Source organism: Coptis chinensis, chromosome 9 (assembly GCF_015680905.1).
Source record: "Coptis chinensis isolate HL-2020 chromosome 9, ASM1568090v1, whole genome shotgun sequence".
NCBI lineage: Eukaryota > Viridiplantae > Streptophyta > Magnoliopsida > Ranunculales > Ranunculaceae > Coptis > Coptis chinensis.
In genome coordinates, this window is record NC_141464.1 from 46,539,908 (window position 1) to 46,554,915 (window position 15,008).

At 37.1% G+C, this 15,008-nt stretch overlaps 2 protein-coding genes and 1 pseudogene across 2 annotated transcripts; 1 reads left to right on the top strand and 2 right to left on the bottom strand.

Annotated features, from left to right (window-relative positions):
* Nucleotides 1-3,622: 3,622 nt before the first annotated feature.
* LOC147476297 (desmethyl-deoxy-podophyllotoxin synthase-like) lies at nucleotides 3,623-6,670 on the top strand. The gene is made up of 2 exons (XM_086583899.1): nucleotides 3,623-4,528; nucleotides 4,612-6,670. Exons 1-2 carry the CDS (start codon nucleotides 3,638-3,640, stop codon nucleotides 5,212-5,214), a joined length of 1,494 nt encoding a protein of 497 aa, XP_086440025.1. The 5' UTR covers nucleotides 3,623-3,637; the 3' UTR covers nucleotides 5,215-6,670.
* Nucleotides 5,700-6,680, bottom strand: LOC147476298 (lumazine-binding family protein). Its single transcript, XM_086583900.1, is given in 3 exon segments — nucleotides 5,700-6,468; nucleotides 6,470-6,563; nucleotides 6,566-6,680. Coding segments are annotated over 3 exon segments (819 nt in total). The 5' UTR covers nucleotides 6,642-6,680; the 3' UTR covers nucleotides 5,700-5,819.
* Nucleotides 6,681-8,505: 1,825 nt separating this feature from the next.
* Nucleotides 8,506-14,086, bottom strand: LOC147476299 (beta-galactosidase 15-like; annotated as a pseudogene).
* Nucleotides 14,087-15,008: the final 922 nt, after the last annotated feature.

Sequence of the window (15,008 nt, forward strand, 5' to 3'; positions counted from 1 at the left end):
TATACCTTATGGCCCTCAGTTCTCATCTGCTGGACATTCTGATGGCTCTTCTAGCTCACAGTGTCCTACGGCAAATTTTGCATTCACTGAACCATATGTTGGATCATCAAATCAGCAGCCTTCTGCTCATTATGCTTCCCAAGTGTGTACTTATAATGCTACACCAAACTGGTTTGCAGACACTGGCGCATCTCACCATATCACTCCAGCACTCTCTAATATTGGATCTCACTCTCGATACAAAGGAAAAGACAAAGTGCTAGTAGGTAATGGTCAAGGTTTGCACATCCTTAACACTGGCTATTCTACTGTTTATCCTCCTAATTCAAGTTCCTCTTTTACTATGAATAATATTTTGCATGTCCCTCAAATGACCCATAACCTTCTTTACGTACATAAATTTGTAACCGATAATAAATGTTCCCTTACATTTCACTCGATGGCTTCTTTGTCAAGGACAATGCCACCACCCGGATTCTTTTCCAAGGCAAGTCCGACAAAGGCCTCTATCCTTTCACATTCAACTGCAAACTCTACTTCTTCCATTAACACCATCGACTTTCTTCACAAATAAAGCTCCCTTCTCCATCCGGCATCAAAGATTGGGGCACCCATCTTCTCAAACTCTTCATCAAGTTTTAAGTAGAAATAAGTTGGTTGTTCAAAGATAGTACTTCTTCTTCTTCATTTTGTAATGATTGTCAAATAGGAAAAAGTCATAAATTGTCTTTCCCTGTATCCACTTCTACAACTAGTAGTCCTCTACAACTGGTACATATTGATCTATGGGGACCCTCACCAGTTTGTTCTATCAGTGGATATAGATATTTTGTCACTATTGTAGATGACTTTACAAGATATTGTTGGATAAAACCTCTTGTTCTTAAGTCTGACTTTTACCACAATTTTGTCAATTTCAAACTTTATGCTGAAAAACAAATTAGTTGTGAGATTAAATGTGTTAGGACAGATTGTGGAGGAGAATTTACAAGTTCAAAATTTACTTCTTTGTTAGCTAACTCTGGGATACAACATCAATTCAGTTGTGCTCATACTCCAGAGCAAAATGGTGTTGTTGAGAGAAAGCATAGGCATCTTCTTGATATCACTAGAACTCTTCTTTCTCAGTCCAATCTCCCTATATCTTTTTGGCTTGAAATAATTCAAACAGCAGCTTTTCTCATTAACAGACTTCCCTCTTCTTCATTAAATAACATTTGTCCTTGGGAAAAATTGTTCAATGCAAATCCAAGCTATACGTTTCTCAGAACCTATGGTTGCAGTTGCTTTCCATGGTTAAGACCTTACTCCCAGAACAAATTTGACATGAGAAGTAAACCCTATATTTTTATAGGTTATAGTCTCAATCATAAGGGATATAGATTTCTTGACCCTATTACTGGCAGAGTCTTTGTTTCAAGACATGTTGTCTTCAATGAAACAGAATTTCCCTACAAATCTTCTTCTTTTAACTCCTCGTCAAATAATTTCCATCCATTTCATAAATCAACACTTCAACACTCTCATCCTATTCATTCTCAGTTCACTTCTACTGATTTTCACACTGACTCTTCAAATTTGAATGCCTTAAATCCATCTCATCCTTCTATTACTTCTTCTAGTACTCTCGACATAACAAACTCAGTATCTTTCACTGATCCTGTCATTACAAAGGAACATGTCAATTCTATCCTTACAAATAATCCTGTCATCACTAATGATCATGCCATGCAAACAAGATCCAAGAATGGCATTCATAAGCCCAAAGCCTACAATTCAACTAAGCATCCTTTCCCCTCAGCTCTCTCATCTATCTTGCAAAAATTGCCTCCCACACCTACTACTTATACACAAGCAGTTAAGGATTCTCAGTGGAGGTTAGCTATGGCAGATGAATACAATGCACTTTTAAAGAATAAAACTTGGATTCTAGTACCTCCATGTGGTGAGTATAATGTTCTTGGCAACAAGTGGGTGTTTAGGCTGAAGCAAAAAGCAAATGGCAGCATAGATAAACACAAAGCTAGGCTTGTAGCTAAGGGTTTCCATCATCAATTAGGAATAGATTGTGGAGATACTTTTAGTCCAGTTGCTAAACCTTCTACAATACGAATGATTTTGTCTATTGCTGTTCAAAAAGATTGGGAAATTAAGCAACTAGATGTCTCCAATGCATTTCTGCATGGTACTCTAAAGGAAGATGTATACATGGTGCAACCTCAGGGCTTTATTGATACTGAGAAACCAAATTATGTCTGCAAACTGCTAAAATCTCTCTATGGGCTCAAGCAAGCACCTCGTGTTTGGTATGAAGCACTGGTTCAAGCTCTTCTCTCGCAAGGATTTCATCTTTCAAAAGCTGATCCATCTCTATTTGTCAGATTCAAGGATGATTGTATTACATACATTCTGGTCTATGTAGATGACATTTTAATCACAGGAAATTCACCTACATATTGCTCATCTCTCATTCAGCAATTAAGCTACAACTTTGCAATGGAGGATCTAGGACCTCTCCATTTCTTTCTTGGTATGGAAGTAAACAGAGACAAAACTGGTATCTTTCTGTCCCAAACTAAATATACTTATGATTTATTAGTCAAAGCAAACATGTTAGATGCCAAAGCCTGCTCAACTCCATGTTCCACATCTATTAAATTGGATCCTTATAGTGGTGACATTCTTCAAGATCCAACAGAGTATAGGTCCATTGTTGGTGCTCTTCAATACCTCACATGGACAAGACCTGATATATCATTTTCTGTCAATCAAATATGTCAGTTTATGCACTCTCCTACATCAAATCACTTGGCTGCAGTTAAAAAGGGTTCTCAGGTATTTGAAAGGCACGGTTACTAAAGGTTTACACTTTACTAAAGGTTCTTTAAATATCACAGCTTTTTCAGATGCCGATTGGGCTGGTTGCCCAACTGATAGGAGGTCAACCACTGGATTTTGCGTCTATCATGGCTCTAACTTGATTTCTTGGTGTGCAAAGAAGCAAACAATTGTTGCTCGTTCCAGTACTGAATCTGAATATAGAAGCTTAGCTTACACTGCAGCTGAAATTTATTGGCTCTGTATCTTATTCAAGGATCTTCATATACCTATTCTGCGACCTCCTCTTCTCTGGTGTGATAATATTTCAGCTATCTCTCTATCCAACAATCCTATTTATCATGCAAGAACAAAACACTTGGAGGTGGATTATCATTATGTTAGAGAACTGGTCACAAGTAAACTTTTAGAAATCAAATATGTGTATCTGGCCGATCAAACCTGCAGATGTGTTCACAAAGGGCCTCTCTACTCAACGTTTTGTTACTCTAATTCACAAGCTTACACCGAGATTCTCACTTCACTTTGAGGGAGGGTAATGACACACATGATGAAGATACAAGAAAGAACAAATCTTAGTTTGTTAGGATTAGAGTAGTTTGTTAATATTCTGTTTTACTTCTGTAACTAACAATATGCCTTGTCAGCAATGTTAGTTAGTTGTAACTATTATAGTATAAATACATACATGTAACCACTAAATTCACTCATTGAATTCATTTTTCTCATTTCCAGTTTTCATTAGTTTCAGCTTTTCTTTACTAACAAACTACCAGAGAAATCTTTTCACCCCTCCATAATGGAGCTGCAGTTGCCCCTAATCTTCACCTTACTCCTATTCTTGTTCATCGTCGTGAAAGGTACTAGATCCAAATCCCAAAACCATAATTGGAAATCACCTCCAGGTCCATGGAAGCTACCAATTATAGGCCACTTGCACCACTTAAGAGGTCTACCGCATATCACCCTAAGAGATCTAGCTAAGAAACATGGACCTATTATGCTCCTACAACTTGGTGAAGTTCCTCATATTGTAGTTTCCTCACCAACAGTGGCAAAAGAGGTGATGAAGACACATGATGTCGTGTTTGCAGATAGGCCAGGAAACCTAATTTCAAAGACCCTCCTGTCTATTGATTACCAAGGTGTTATAATCTCTCCTTATGGCGAGTATTGGAGACAATTGAAGAAGATTTATGTCGTGGAACTCCTAAGTGCTAAGAGAGTCCAATCATCCTGGTCACTAAGGGAAGAAGAGGTAAGAAACCTCGTTGAAGAGATTTACCGCATGGCTGCATCCCCTGTAAATCTTACCAAGAAATTTTCCTCATTATCCTATGACATAATTTCCAGGACAGCCTTCGGTAAGAAATGCAAGGAAAAAGAGATGTTTATATCGCTGATGAAGAAAGTGATGGAGTTGGCAGGAGGTTTCGAGATTGGGGATTTATTTCCATCACTGAAGTTCCTTCGTGGCATCAGTGGAACAAGTCTCGAACTACAAAAAATAACCCAGAAGATTGATACAATCTTTAATGACATTGTGAATGAGCACAGAGAGAATAGGATAAGAGTTAAGGCCAAACTGGGTGAGATTGAAGAGGATTTAATTGATGTGCTTCTACGACTTGAAGAGGAGAATGATTTTGAATTCGCTATTGATAACAACAACATCAAAGCCGTTATCTTTGTGAGCACTTCACTTAGTTCAATTAAGTGAATTAAACTGACTAATTTATTTGCAATGCAAACTCAATTTTAATTCTATTTCAGGATATTGCCATTGCTGGAACTGATACTTCATCAACTACAATAGAGTGGGCAATGTCAGAAATTATGAGGAACCCGGAAGTCATGGAGAAGGCACAAGATGAAGTCAGACGTGTCTTGAACGGAAGAGAACGGGTTAATCAGTCAGATATAAGTGAACTGCAGTACTTAAAGTCAGTTGTCAAAGAAACACTAAGGCTACACCCACCTGCTCCACTATTGCTCCCAAGAGAAAGTAGGGAGAGATGTCAGATTGATAGATATGAAGTACCGCCGGGAACCAGAGTTATTGTGAATGCATGGGCAATGGGAAGAGATCCAGAGTACTGGAGTGATGCAGAGTCATTCAATCCCGAGAGGTTCCTTGATGTTTCTATCGATTACAAGGGAACCAACTTTGAATACATTCCTGGTAGGAGGATATGTCCAGGCATAATGTCAGCTATAACCAACATGGAACTCGCACTTGCTCAATTACTATTCCACTTCAACTGGAAACTACCCAATGGGATTAACCCAGAAGACTTAGACATGACTGAAAACTTTGGGATAACAGTTGGAAGAAAATCGAACTTATACTTGATTCCCACCCCTTACAGTCTTTAGGTTGTTGAGCAATGCACCATTTGACAATGTTGTCAAAGTCATCAGAAATCTATCCCAAAGATTTGAGGCTAGCTTATGGACTTAAGTGATGATTGCCTTTAGCAACTCCCAGTCGCATTTCCTTTTGAACCTCCGGCGTTGTTGTATACGATGTGTTCAAATAAAATAGATCTTTATGGCCATTCATCTTCTTGATGCATATCTATTCGTTTTCGACTATTGAGTGCTCCCAAATTAATGTTTTAATGATGAATGCTTATGCTTCTTTCCCTTTCCGCAAAGGGGAGAAAAGCAATACTAGCCAGATTGGAAAGTAGTTTCAATCCCTCAACCATATGCAACAAGCAAATGGTGGTCGAAGTACGTTCTATACTAAATATTATTTCATGGATGTATTAGCTAATGTTTCTCATAGAACGCTTAAACGTCGAAAACAGAGTACACATGTCTATGTTTTTCAACCAACAATACAAATACACCAAAGACAGTTTAAACAAGCATATTACTCATTGCAACTCGCAGACTACAACAACATAGCAACAACTATAAAGCAAACAAATCTAATTCAAAACAATAAACATAACGATAAGATCCAATACCATGTATCACGACAAACCAACCACACTCGTAAAACCGCTACTAAGAAGCCTCTCCACATACTTCCCAAGTATATCTACCTCCAAATTCACCTTCTGCCCAACTTTCTTCATAGGAATAACCACATTTTCTTGAGTATAAGCAACCAACATAAAATTAAAACAATCCTCATCATCAAACACCTTAACAACAGTCAAACTAGTTCCATCCACAGTTATATACCCTTTAGGCACAATAAACTTCAATAACTCCCTAGACGTCTTAACCTTCACCCACAACGAATCGCCTTCAGGTTCCTTGGAAACAATCTCACCAGTCCCATCTACATGTCCTTGTACAAAATGTCCACCCATTCGAGTCGACGCTAAAAGTGCCCTCTCTAAATTAACTAAAGAACCAGGTACAAGCTCAACTAATGAAGTTTTCCTAAGTGTTTCAGGGGCAAGCCCAACCGAAAACTCGGAATCCTTTTTATCGAATTCCGTAACTGTTAAACAAGTACCATTAACAGCAATGCTGTCACCAAGTTTAACATCTTCAAGAACAGTTTTTGCTGATATTTTCATTTCGAAACCACCGTTTTCGACAAATCCCAGCTGTTTAATTTCGCCTAGCTCTTCAACTATGCCAGTAAATAATGATTTGATTGAGCTGTAATGGTAGGGGTATTTTGGGGGTTTTGTTTTTTGAGTGGTGGTTATGAAGGGTTTGAGAAACTGGGTTTTGAGAGTTGGTGTTGAAAGAAATGATATGGTATTTGAGAATGTGTGTTTTGGTGGAAGGGTTTTGAGGGTTTTGGTAATTGAGGTGATGCCTGAAGAAACTGCCATTGGAGCTATTTTTTCAACAAAATAATTTCGAGATTTAGAACAAGATGTCGATATTTATACATGAGAATCACGACATATATCGGAAAATGTCGAGAAATCAGACTTTTTTTTTTTTTTTTTTTCATATCTTTGATTGGGGTGTGTGCATGGGTACCCAATTACCCGAACCAGAACCAGAACTGAAACCGTTTATAGCGGTTCTGGGTCCTAAAATGTTAGACCCATTTAAAGTGGGTCTTCAAGAACCGAAACCGTTAGAACTGAATAGTAAAAAATCAATGGGTACCCGAACCGAAACCAGAACCGATTAGTATGATTTTGATATATAGAATTTAGTATTATATTACAGTAAATAAAGGCAAACCCAAACATTATTATTATATATAGTCTATATTTGTTAGATGTAAAATTATACTAAATATATATAACATTTAGCATAATAGTGAATGTGTGTTATTAAATGCATCTTTTATAATATTACATTAAATATGTATATTATAAATATTAATAATAATATTTACGTGTCTACGTCTACACGAATAGTCGTATACTATGAATTAACTAATGCACTGTATATATTAACTAATGTATGAACGTGTACGCGCTTGATATATTACATGTATATATATTGGATAACGAATACGTGCAATGCTAACTAACAATTGTAGTACACGTGGTATTTATTCTATATATGACGCATTACGTATAGTATAATATATACATGTTCGATTTAAAATATACACATACGTATAATGTATGAGAATGTATTTAAAGTTTTTAGATAACTTTCAAATACTATTATTAAATTTAGGACTATTACTTCTTATGAGAGGACAAAAATATCGATGACAAGTGTTATAGTCGCCATAAACCAACTTTTATATCGGTTATATAACTAAAAAAAGTAATTTTAGCAATAAAAATATATAACCCGAGAAGGAACCGAAACCCGAATCAAAACCGACTTAATTAATGGGTTTGGGTTTGGGTTTTCAAAATATAAGAAAAAAACCGAAAGAACCGAACCCGATAGGAACTGCTAAAAATAGGCCCAAAATAGAAACCGATAAGAACCGACCCATAACCGACCCATGAACACCCCTATCTCTACTCCTTACAATAGGTGTGGGTGAGTTAGCTGAATAAGTTGTCTCTCTGTTCTAACCAGCCCTACTTTTCTTACACGTGTACCAAGTTAGCCGAATAAGCGCGCTGTATTTGATTCTGTCTCTTCTTAATTTCGTGACACGTGTTTCCTTTTTTAGTTGGTTTTGTTTTCTTTTCTTTTTTTACTTTTATTATGTTGGCCCACCACAAACAAAATATGAGAGAGAAACGGTAAAAAAAAGTATTGTTATGTTGGCCCACCACAAACAAAATATGAAAGAGAGAGAGGCACATGGTTGTAAAAAAATGAGAGAGAGAGAGGCGACGTGGGAACCACGTGTCCAAAGCTAGTATATATATTAATAAAGATCTAAAGGATTACAGGCATAATGTTTTGTTCCAGCAAACAACCTGGTAGCTTACAAACTTTTTAGTTTTTTTTTTTTTTTGAAACTGTTAGAGGTTCGGCATACACCTGTATTCATGAAAATCTTGTGTATAGAGTACCACTTGCATCATTTTCCACTATGACATTTAAATCTTGCTCTAGTGGGTAGGTGTTATACATTATACATTCATTACTCATGTCTACTGATTTTGCTATGTAGTCAGCAGCTTTGTTTCCTTCCCTGAAGGTGTGTCTGATCTCTAACGAGCTAAATTCCCTCTTGTAAGATCTGATAGCTTGGAAGATGTTCTGACAGTACCAAGGAGGATCTTCTGTTTCATTAATGATCTGGACTACTCGTAACGAATCTTAGTTAATCATTAACTGTTGTATTCCAATCATGTTTGCTGCTTTTATACCCACTTCAATAGCTTTTAACTCTTGTATCATCACTGACCTCTGCCTCGAGCTCCCTGTATAAATCAATATAACTCTTCCATTCTCATCCCTGAAGTACCTCCAAAACCTAAGCTTGTTGGAGATAGGGTGCCATGCATCAGGATTCAACATGACAGCAAGTGCTACTAGTTTAGTCCAACTGCATTGTTGTTGGACCCTCTGTTTCATTTGTGCTTGTAACCCCAATTGCTACAAAATGCTCCTGGTTTCTGAGTTATCAGTTGCTTCTTTTACCTCTTTTTGCAGATAAATCTTCATTTTCCTTAGAATATCATTTGCTACTTGCTGAGAAGTATGATTCCTGTGTTTGAATCTCCTACAATTCCTCTCATTCCAAATAGCATAGACAACTGCATTAACCATAGCTCTAATGATTTCATAATAAGTTGTACCACTCCTCGTCCTTCTCATAATATTGTATCATTCATGATTCAAAGTATGGACTGTTGGGTTAAGCCCCATACTTCTCTTAACATCAAACCAAATTTCCTTAGTGAAAGGACAATCAAAAAACAAATGATGGGAATTTTCTCTATCATTTCTACATAGACAACATTCTGAGTGTTGAAGAATATTCTTTTTGATCAGCCTATCCTGAGTGGAAAGGCTCCCACTAAAAAGTTGCCATGTAATGAAAGAGTGTTTTGGTACTGAAAGCTTCCCCCATACCAGTTTATACCACTTGACCTTCTTCTCCCTTATCTTCTTAAGTCCTAAATATGTTGATTTTGCAGTAAAGAGACTTGAGGAAGTTTCAGTCCATACGATACTGTCCTCAGGTATTCTACCTTGAATCTCAGTACTTACAATGAGTTTTTTCAGCTCTCCTTCAAGAAGATTATGACAATATCATTCCAACACCCATCATTAAGCAGATCACTGACCGTTGCATCTTTAGGTAGATGGATAAGATGTCTTGCTTGAGTATTGTTACAAAGAAGCTCTGCTGTGCACCAAGGGTGGTGCCACAAACTTGTTTTCTCCCCATTTGCTATAATGTATCTTATAAAACGAATAGCAATATGTCTGTGCTTCAAGATGTTCCTCCACACCCAAAAGTAGTCTAAAGGAGTCTTCATGGACCAAAAATGTTTACCTCTCAGATGGTATTCCCACACCCATTCTGTCTAGAGAGAATCCTCTCTCTTTATAACTTTGTAAATAAGGCCACAGTAAGCTGCCAAATTCCAAACCTTTAAATCGACTAAATTCAGTTCACCTTCCATTTTATTGAATCTTAAATTACCATGACTAGCCTTATGTAGTTATCTCTCCATGCTAGGGCCAGCCCAAAGGAACCTGTTAGTAATTTTTTAGACTGCATCCACAACTCCTCTAGGCAATATAAAAGTCTTTGCCCAATAGGTGTGTAAAGATGATAAAACTGACTGAATCAATTGAACCCTTCCTGCAAAAGTTAGTTATATTCTTCCAGTTAGAAACTCTTCCTGTAATCATCTCTATCAACGGTAAGCAATCTTTTAGGCCCAATCTAGTGGCAGTCATTGTCACCAAGTTCGGCGTTTTTTTGAAAAAAATGCGTTTAAAACCCGAGATATTGGCAAGGCGTTTGGTTCCAGTTTAAAACCCGGGTTTTTCAAAAAAAAAACCCGTTTTAAACGTTTTAAACTTAAAAAACGTTTAAAACCCGAGATTTTGAAAATCTCCTGTTTAAAACTTTTTTTTTTTTTTTTTTTTTAATCTAAAAGAAAACACGAAGAAGAAAAAGGGGTTTTGGAGTTTACCTTTTTGAAGAGTGGGCGTTAGATTGACTTACTGAAACAGTTTTATTTTGTTTTGGACTATTAATAATTAATTATAAATGTTAAAGTTATTAACTTATTTGTAGAACTTGATTATGCCATTATGGTTGGTAATTAGTAGTATCTTATTTAGAGTCGTGTTTTGGTAATGAATCTAAAACTTCTAGTATTTGGATGAGTAATGATAATTTGATACTTTCATGTATTTGAATTTTCTTTCATTTGTATTATTTTTATTTTTATTTTATGTGTCAATTCTTTTTTCCACTTTTATAAAAAAAAAATCAAATTCTTTATCTATTATATTCTTTATCATCGGTTTTTACCGTTTCTTTTACATATTGTACGTATTATACGTTTTAAACCCGTTTTTTATGCCCCACGTTTTTTTACGCTTTTTTCCGTTTTTTTCCCGAGACGTTCCGTTTAAAACACGAACTAAGTTTTTTTGAAATACACCGTTTTAAACCCGTACCGTACTTGGTGACAATGGTGGCAGTGAGAGGGAGCCCAAGATATTTAGCAGGGGGAGTAACAAGAGTAACTCCCAGAATGTCAGCAAAGGCTAAGCTAACATCAAAGCTTAGACTACCAGTACGTAAAGTGGTCTTACTTGCATTCAGTTTCAAGCCAGTGAGTTCAGAGAAAGAATTCAGAGCTTCCTTTACACCCTCCATGGATGTTGCTTCTCCTTTACAAAATATGAGGACATCATCTGCAAAACACAAGTGTGTAATTTGCACTCTTCTACACTTATAATGATAGGCAATACTTTTCCTTGACACTGCTTGTTTTAGAAGACCTCCTAGTACTTCCATGATGAGAATTGAACAAACAAGGTGATATGGGGTCACCTTGTCTGAGGCCTTTCATGCCTTTAAAATAACCCTAAGGATATAGCCATTAATCAATATTGTATAGCAAGGTGAAAAGTAACACATCTTAACCCAAGCAATGATCGAATTTGCTAGCCATAATTTTACCATTAGCATCCCAACTCAAAGAATCATAAGCTTTATGTATATCTATCTTGATGAACCATCCACTCTATTTTAACCCCTTATGACTTTATGAGCTCATGAGCAAGCAAAAGATTATCTTATATTGCTCTACCAGGGACAAAAGTAGATTGGTTAAGCCTAACCAATAGCGAAATATGTTTATTGAGTCTATTACTGATCACATTTGAGTCTATGACATGCACTTGTAAATAACATTACAACATGCAATGAGACGAAATTCATCAATCCTAGAAGGTTTCTGGATTTTAGGAATGAGACATATGAAAGTAGAATTTGTACCTCCATGAATGTTATTTAGGGGAAAAACAAATTTGACTGCCCTAATGAAGTCCTCTCCAAGAATTGTCCATACTTTCTTGAAGAAATAAACATTGTACCCATCTGGTCCTAGTGACTTATTCTCTTGCATAGAAAATAAAGCATATTTAATCTTTTCACTTGTGATATCTTTTACAAAAGATCCACAAGTTCCTTGGGGATCTCCAAAGCTAGCAAAATTTACGGTTGATATGGTTTGGCCCTTCTTTTGGCATGACAATTCCAATGTCTTTCCCTCATAAACACGTCCACAAGCTGAACCGACAACAATTGTTTGGAAGTTCACTTGAGAAAGATTGTCACCCATCTCCTCGAACAAAATCAGTGAATTCTTACTATCTCTAAGAAAGGAGTGTCGGACATGATACCATCTTTGAGATGGTCCTCCACAGTTAGATACACACTTTGAATCAGTGTATGGACCACGATAGTCACAAGTGCTATTACAACCATTCTCGTCAGCAAGGAAGCTAGGCCAATACCTTCCACTGCTCTTACCATTCACCCAAGCATGACATTTGTTCATGCCCTGCAAGTCTACTACAATTGGATTTGTACCGAAGCTAAGGCAGCTTCAAAGGTTCCCTTATACCAGACCATCATCTTATCCGGAGGGAGATTATCCTCAACCTATCTTGATGCATGACGTGACTCAACGCTGTAAAGTTGTTTCTCCTCACCATGTAAACCAACCTTGTTTACCCACTTGCTTGATGATAGATTTTTTATTATTTCCACATCTCCTTTCCTCGCAATCAACTGAACATCAGATACTCCAGTGGCAATAGTATCATACATCGCACCATAGTTCTTCAGTCCAACTATAGCACTTAACAAACTTATTTGATTTATCCCAGGATTTATACTAACATTTTTCTCTAATACAAAGTCGTAAGTTCCATTCACGCCCATTGAGATCCTTCATACTTTCCATTAACATATTCATGCGGGACATGACCGCTTGAATTCACTCGTAGAGTCACTTTTTGCTTATTAAAATAAGATCATCCTTCTTGACATCCACACTAATCATATACCAAAAGTAGTCACTGCGGCCGTTTGATTTTGCCTTTTGTTCAACAAGGGAATTATTAAAAATTGGACCATGACCAAGAAGTATGGTATCCTTAGCATATTTAGGCATCCATACCCACTCTGGAACTAATGTACTTGGTTTCTTCACCATTACAGAAGTTTGTGTATTAACTTTAGCTGTATTACAGGCTACTTTCTTGCAATCAGGAAGAATACTGACAGACCAAGCAAGAATTGTATATAAAGTGTCATTGAGAGTGATAGTAGCATCACTTGTTTCATTGGCATTGTTAATGAAACAACTGGAAGTTTCAATTTCTTTATCATAATATGTTGTCACATTGACAGAATTGTTGAAGATTTGAGTTGATGGTTTACCATAGGTGAGAACCTTCCCCATTGAAGTAGAAGATGGATGAGCTCCTTCAGGTGTCCTTATTTTGGTTGATTCAAATTACCATATTCATCAAGAGGTGTATCATAGTCGTAAGATCTAGCGATATATAGACCACTTGTAGTTCGGCCAAAGTTTGTTCCACCATGATACATGGAGTAATTTTGGAATGTACCACCACGTTGAAAGAAGCGCGCAACTATATATGCGACATCCTTAGCAATCCTATGAGGGTCTTTACCACCCCATTTCTTGAACCATCCAGTCCAGTTCTCATTCCACATTTTAGGACTATTTGGACTGTTAGGTTGGAAATAATCACAGTAAAAACCATTGCATGTGTTTATCATTGGTTGAGGAGCATCGCTCTGTTGACACATAATCCAAGGAACACCAATGTCTAGTGACTCCGCAAAGCTCGTGCACCAGTTTATGTGTGTTTTTCCAACATCGCCATAGGCTGACATAATGTTATCGTATTCGTTCTCAATCTGAAAAAGGATAATCGGATCACCTTGAGACGCAAGGAGCTTATCTTTTTTCATCAAATCCACTATATAGGTAGTGAAATTTTGCATCTTACTTTTGTAAGCATCATTATCAGTCCTTAGTTCAACCCCCAGCATGTTATGTAACCACACAGGAAATCCCCCATAGTTCCACTCAGCACAAACATAAGGCCCGATACAGAGAACAACATAGAGCCCAACATCTTGAACAATCTTGAGAAACCTAACAAGATCTAGGTTTCTAGTAAAATTATACTCATGCCTATGAGGCTCATGGGCATTCCAAAAGACATAAGTCTCAATGGCATCGAGACCACCTTCCTTTGATTTTTGTATCAAATCAGGCCACATCCCTGGTGTGCTCCTAGGATAATGAATCATTCATGAAAGTAAAACCCTTCGTTGTCCATCTATGATAATTGCTCGACCATCATATGTGACATTACGCATAACCAACATAACAACATAATAAAAAAATGAAGCAAAACTAGTAGACAAGAACCTCCAGCCATTTTTACTCAATGAATACTTAGACTCCTACGTACTCAAACTCCTTTTAAAGAACGTCTGCATGCCCGGATAGCTTACAAACTTGAAGTTGATGGTTAGTCCATTTCGCAATCAAGTGTGAATCTTCATTTGAGGTCCTACTGATTCACTTAAACTTACTAAAGGTAAAAAAGAAGTTAATAGGTTTGTTACGTAATCTCTCAAGCTCTCTAAAAGCCATGAACATGTATAGCTATTAAAGGCTTTGACAACTTCTACACATTCTCCTTCCAAAAATACTTCAGTCCACCCAGAAGAAATAGCAAGCAAAATTACGACTTTAGCCGCCACCATTTCTGTTTCCTTTGCTGATCTGCCTTTGAATCTTCTGGTTGCTGCTCCTACTACCTTTCCTACATTATCCCAAGCTATGCATCGAGCTGCTGCCCATCCTAATGTTGACTGGAAAGAGGCATCAAACCTGATAGTAATACAGTAATTAGGAATTACATGGACAATCAAGTCAAAATCAGAATGCTCATATAAAGAAAGTTGAGGAACAAAGTTTAGGGTTTCAGGGTTTCCTGTTGAGAAAGCCTTTTGGCATTTCTCTGCTTCCAGAGTACTTCTCTTGATAGTCCTCTCCCTATTTGGCATTCTATGCTTAAACCTGGTTTCATTCCTTGTAATCTAGATGTTTTATAACAAGTAACATGCCTTGGTACCAACCTGAGATGATATGTCTCCTTGTCCTTGCTATGACACCAAGTCATAAACCTTGCAACCTAATATTTCACCTGATTCCTGCCTGAACTCTCCATTCTGAGACCCAAGTCTGATGAGAACCACATAGCTCTTGACTATTCACAATCAAAGAACAAGT

What these genes read in the sequence shown, in the direction of transcription:
- LOC147476297 (XM_086583899.1), top strand. Translation starts at nt 3,638, where the DNA reads ATGGAGCTGCAGTTGCCCCTAATCTTCACCTTACTCCTATTCTTGTTC. An exon ending in ACATCAAAGCCGTTATCTTT is followed by an intron (nt 4,529 to 4,611) that starts GTGAGCACTTCA and finishes ATTCTATTTCAG; the next exon opens with GATATTGCCATTGCTGGAAC.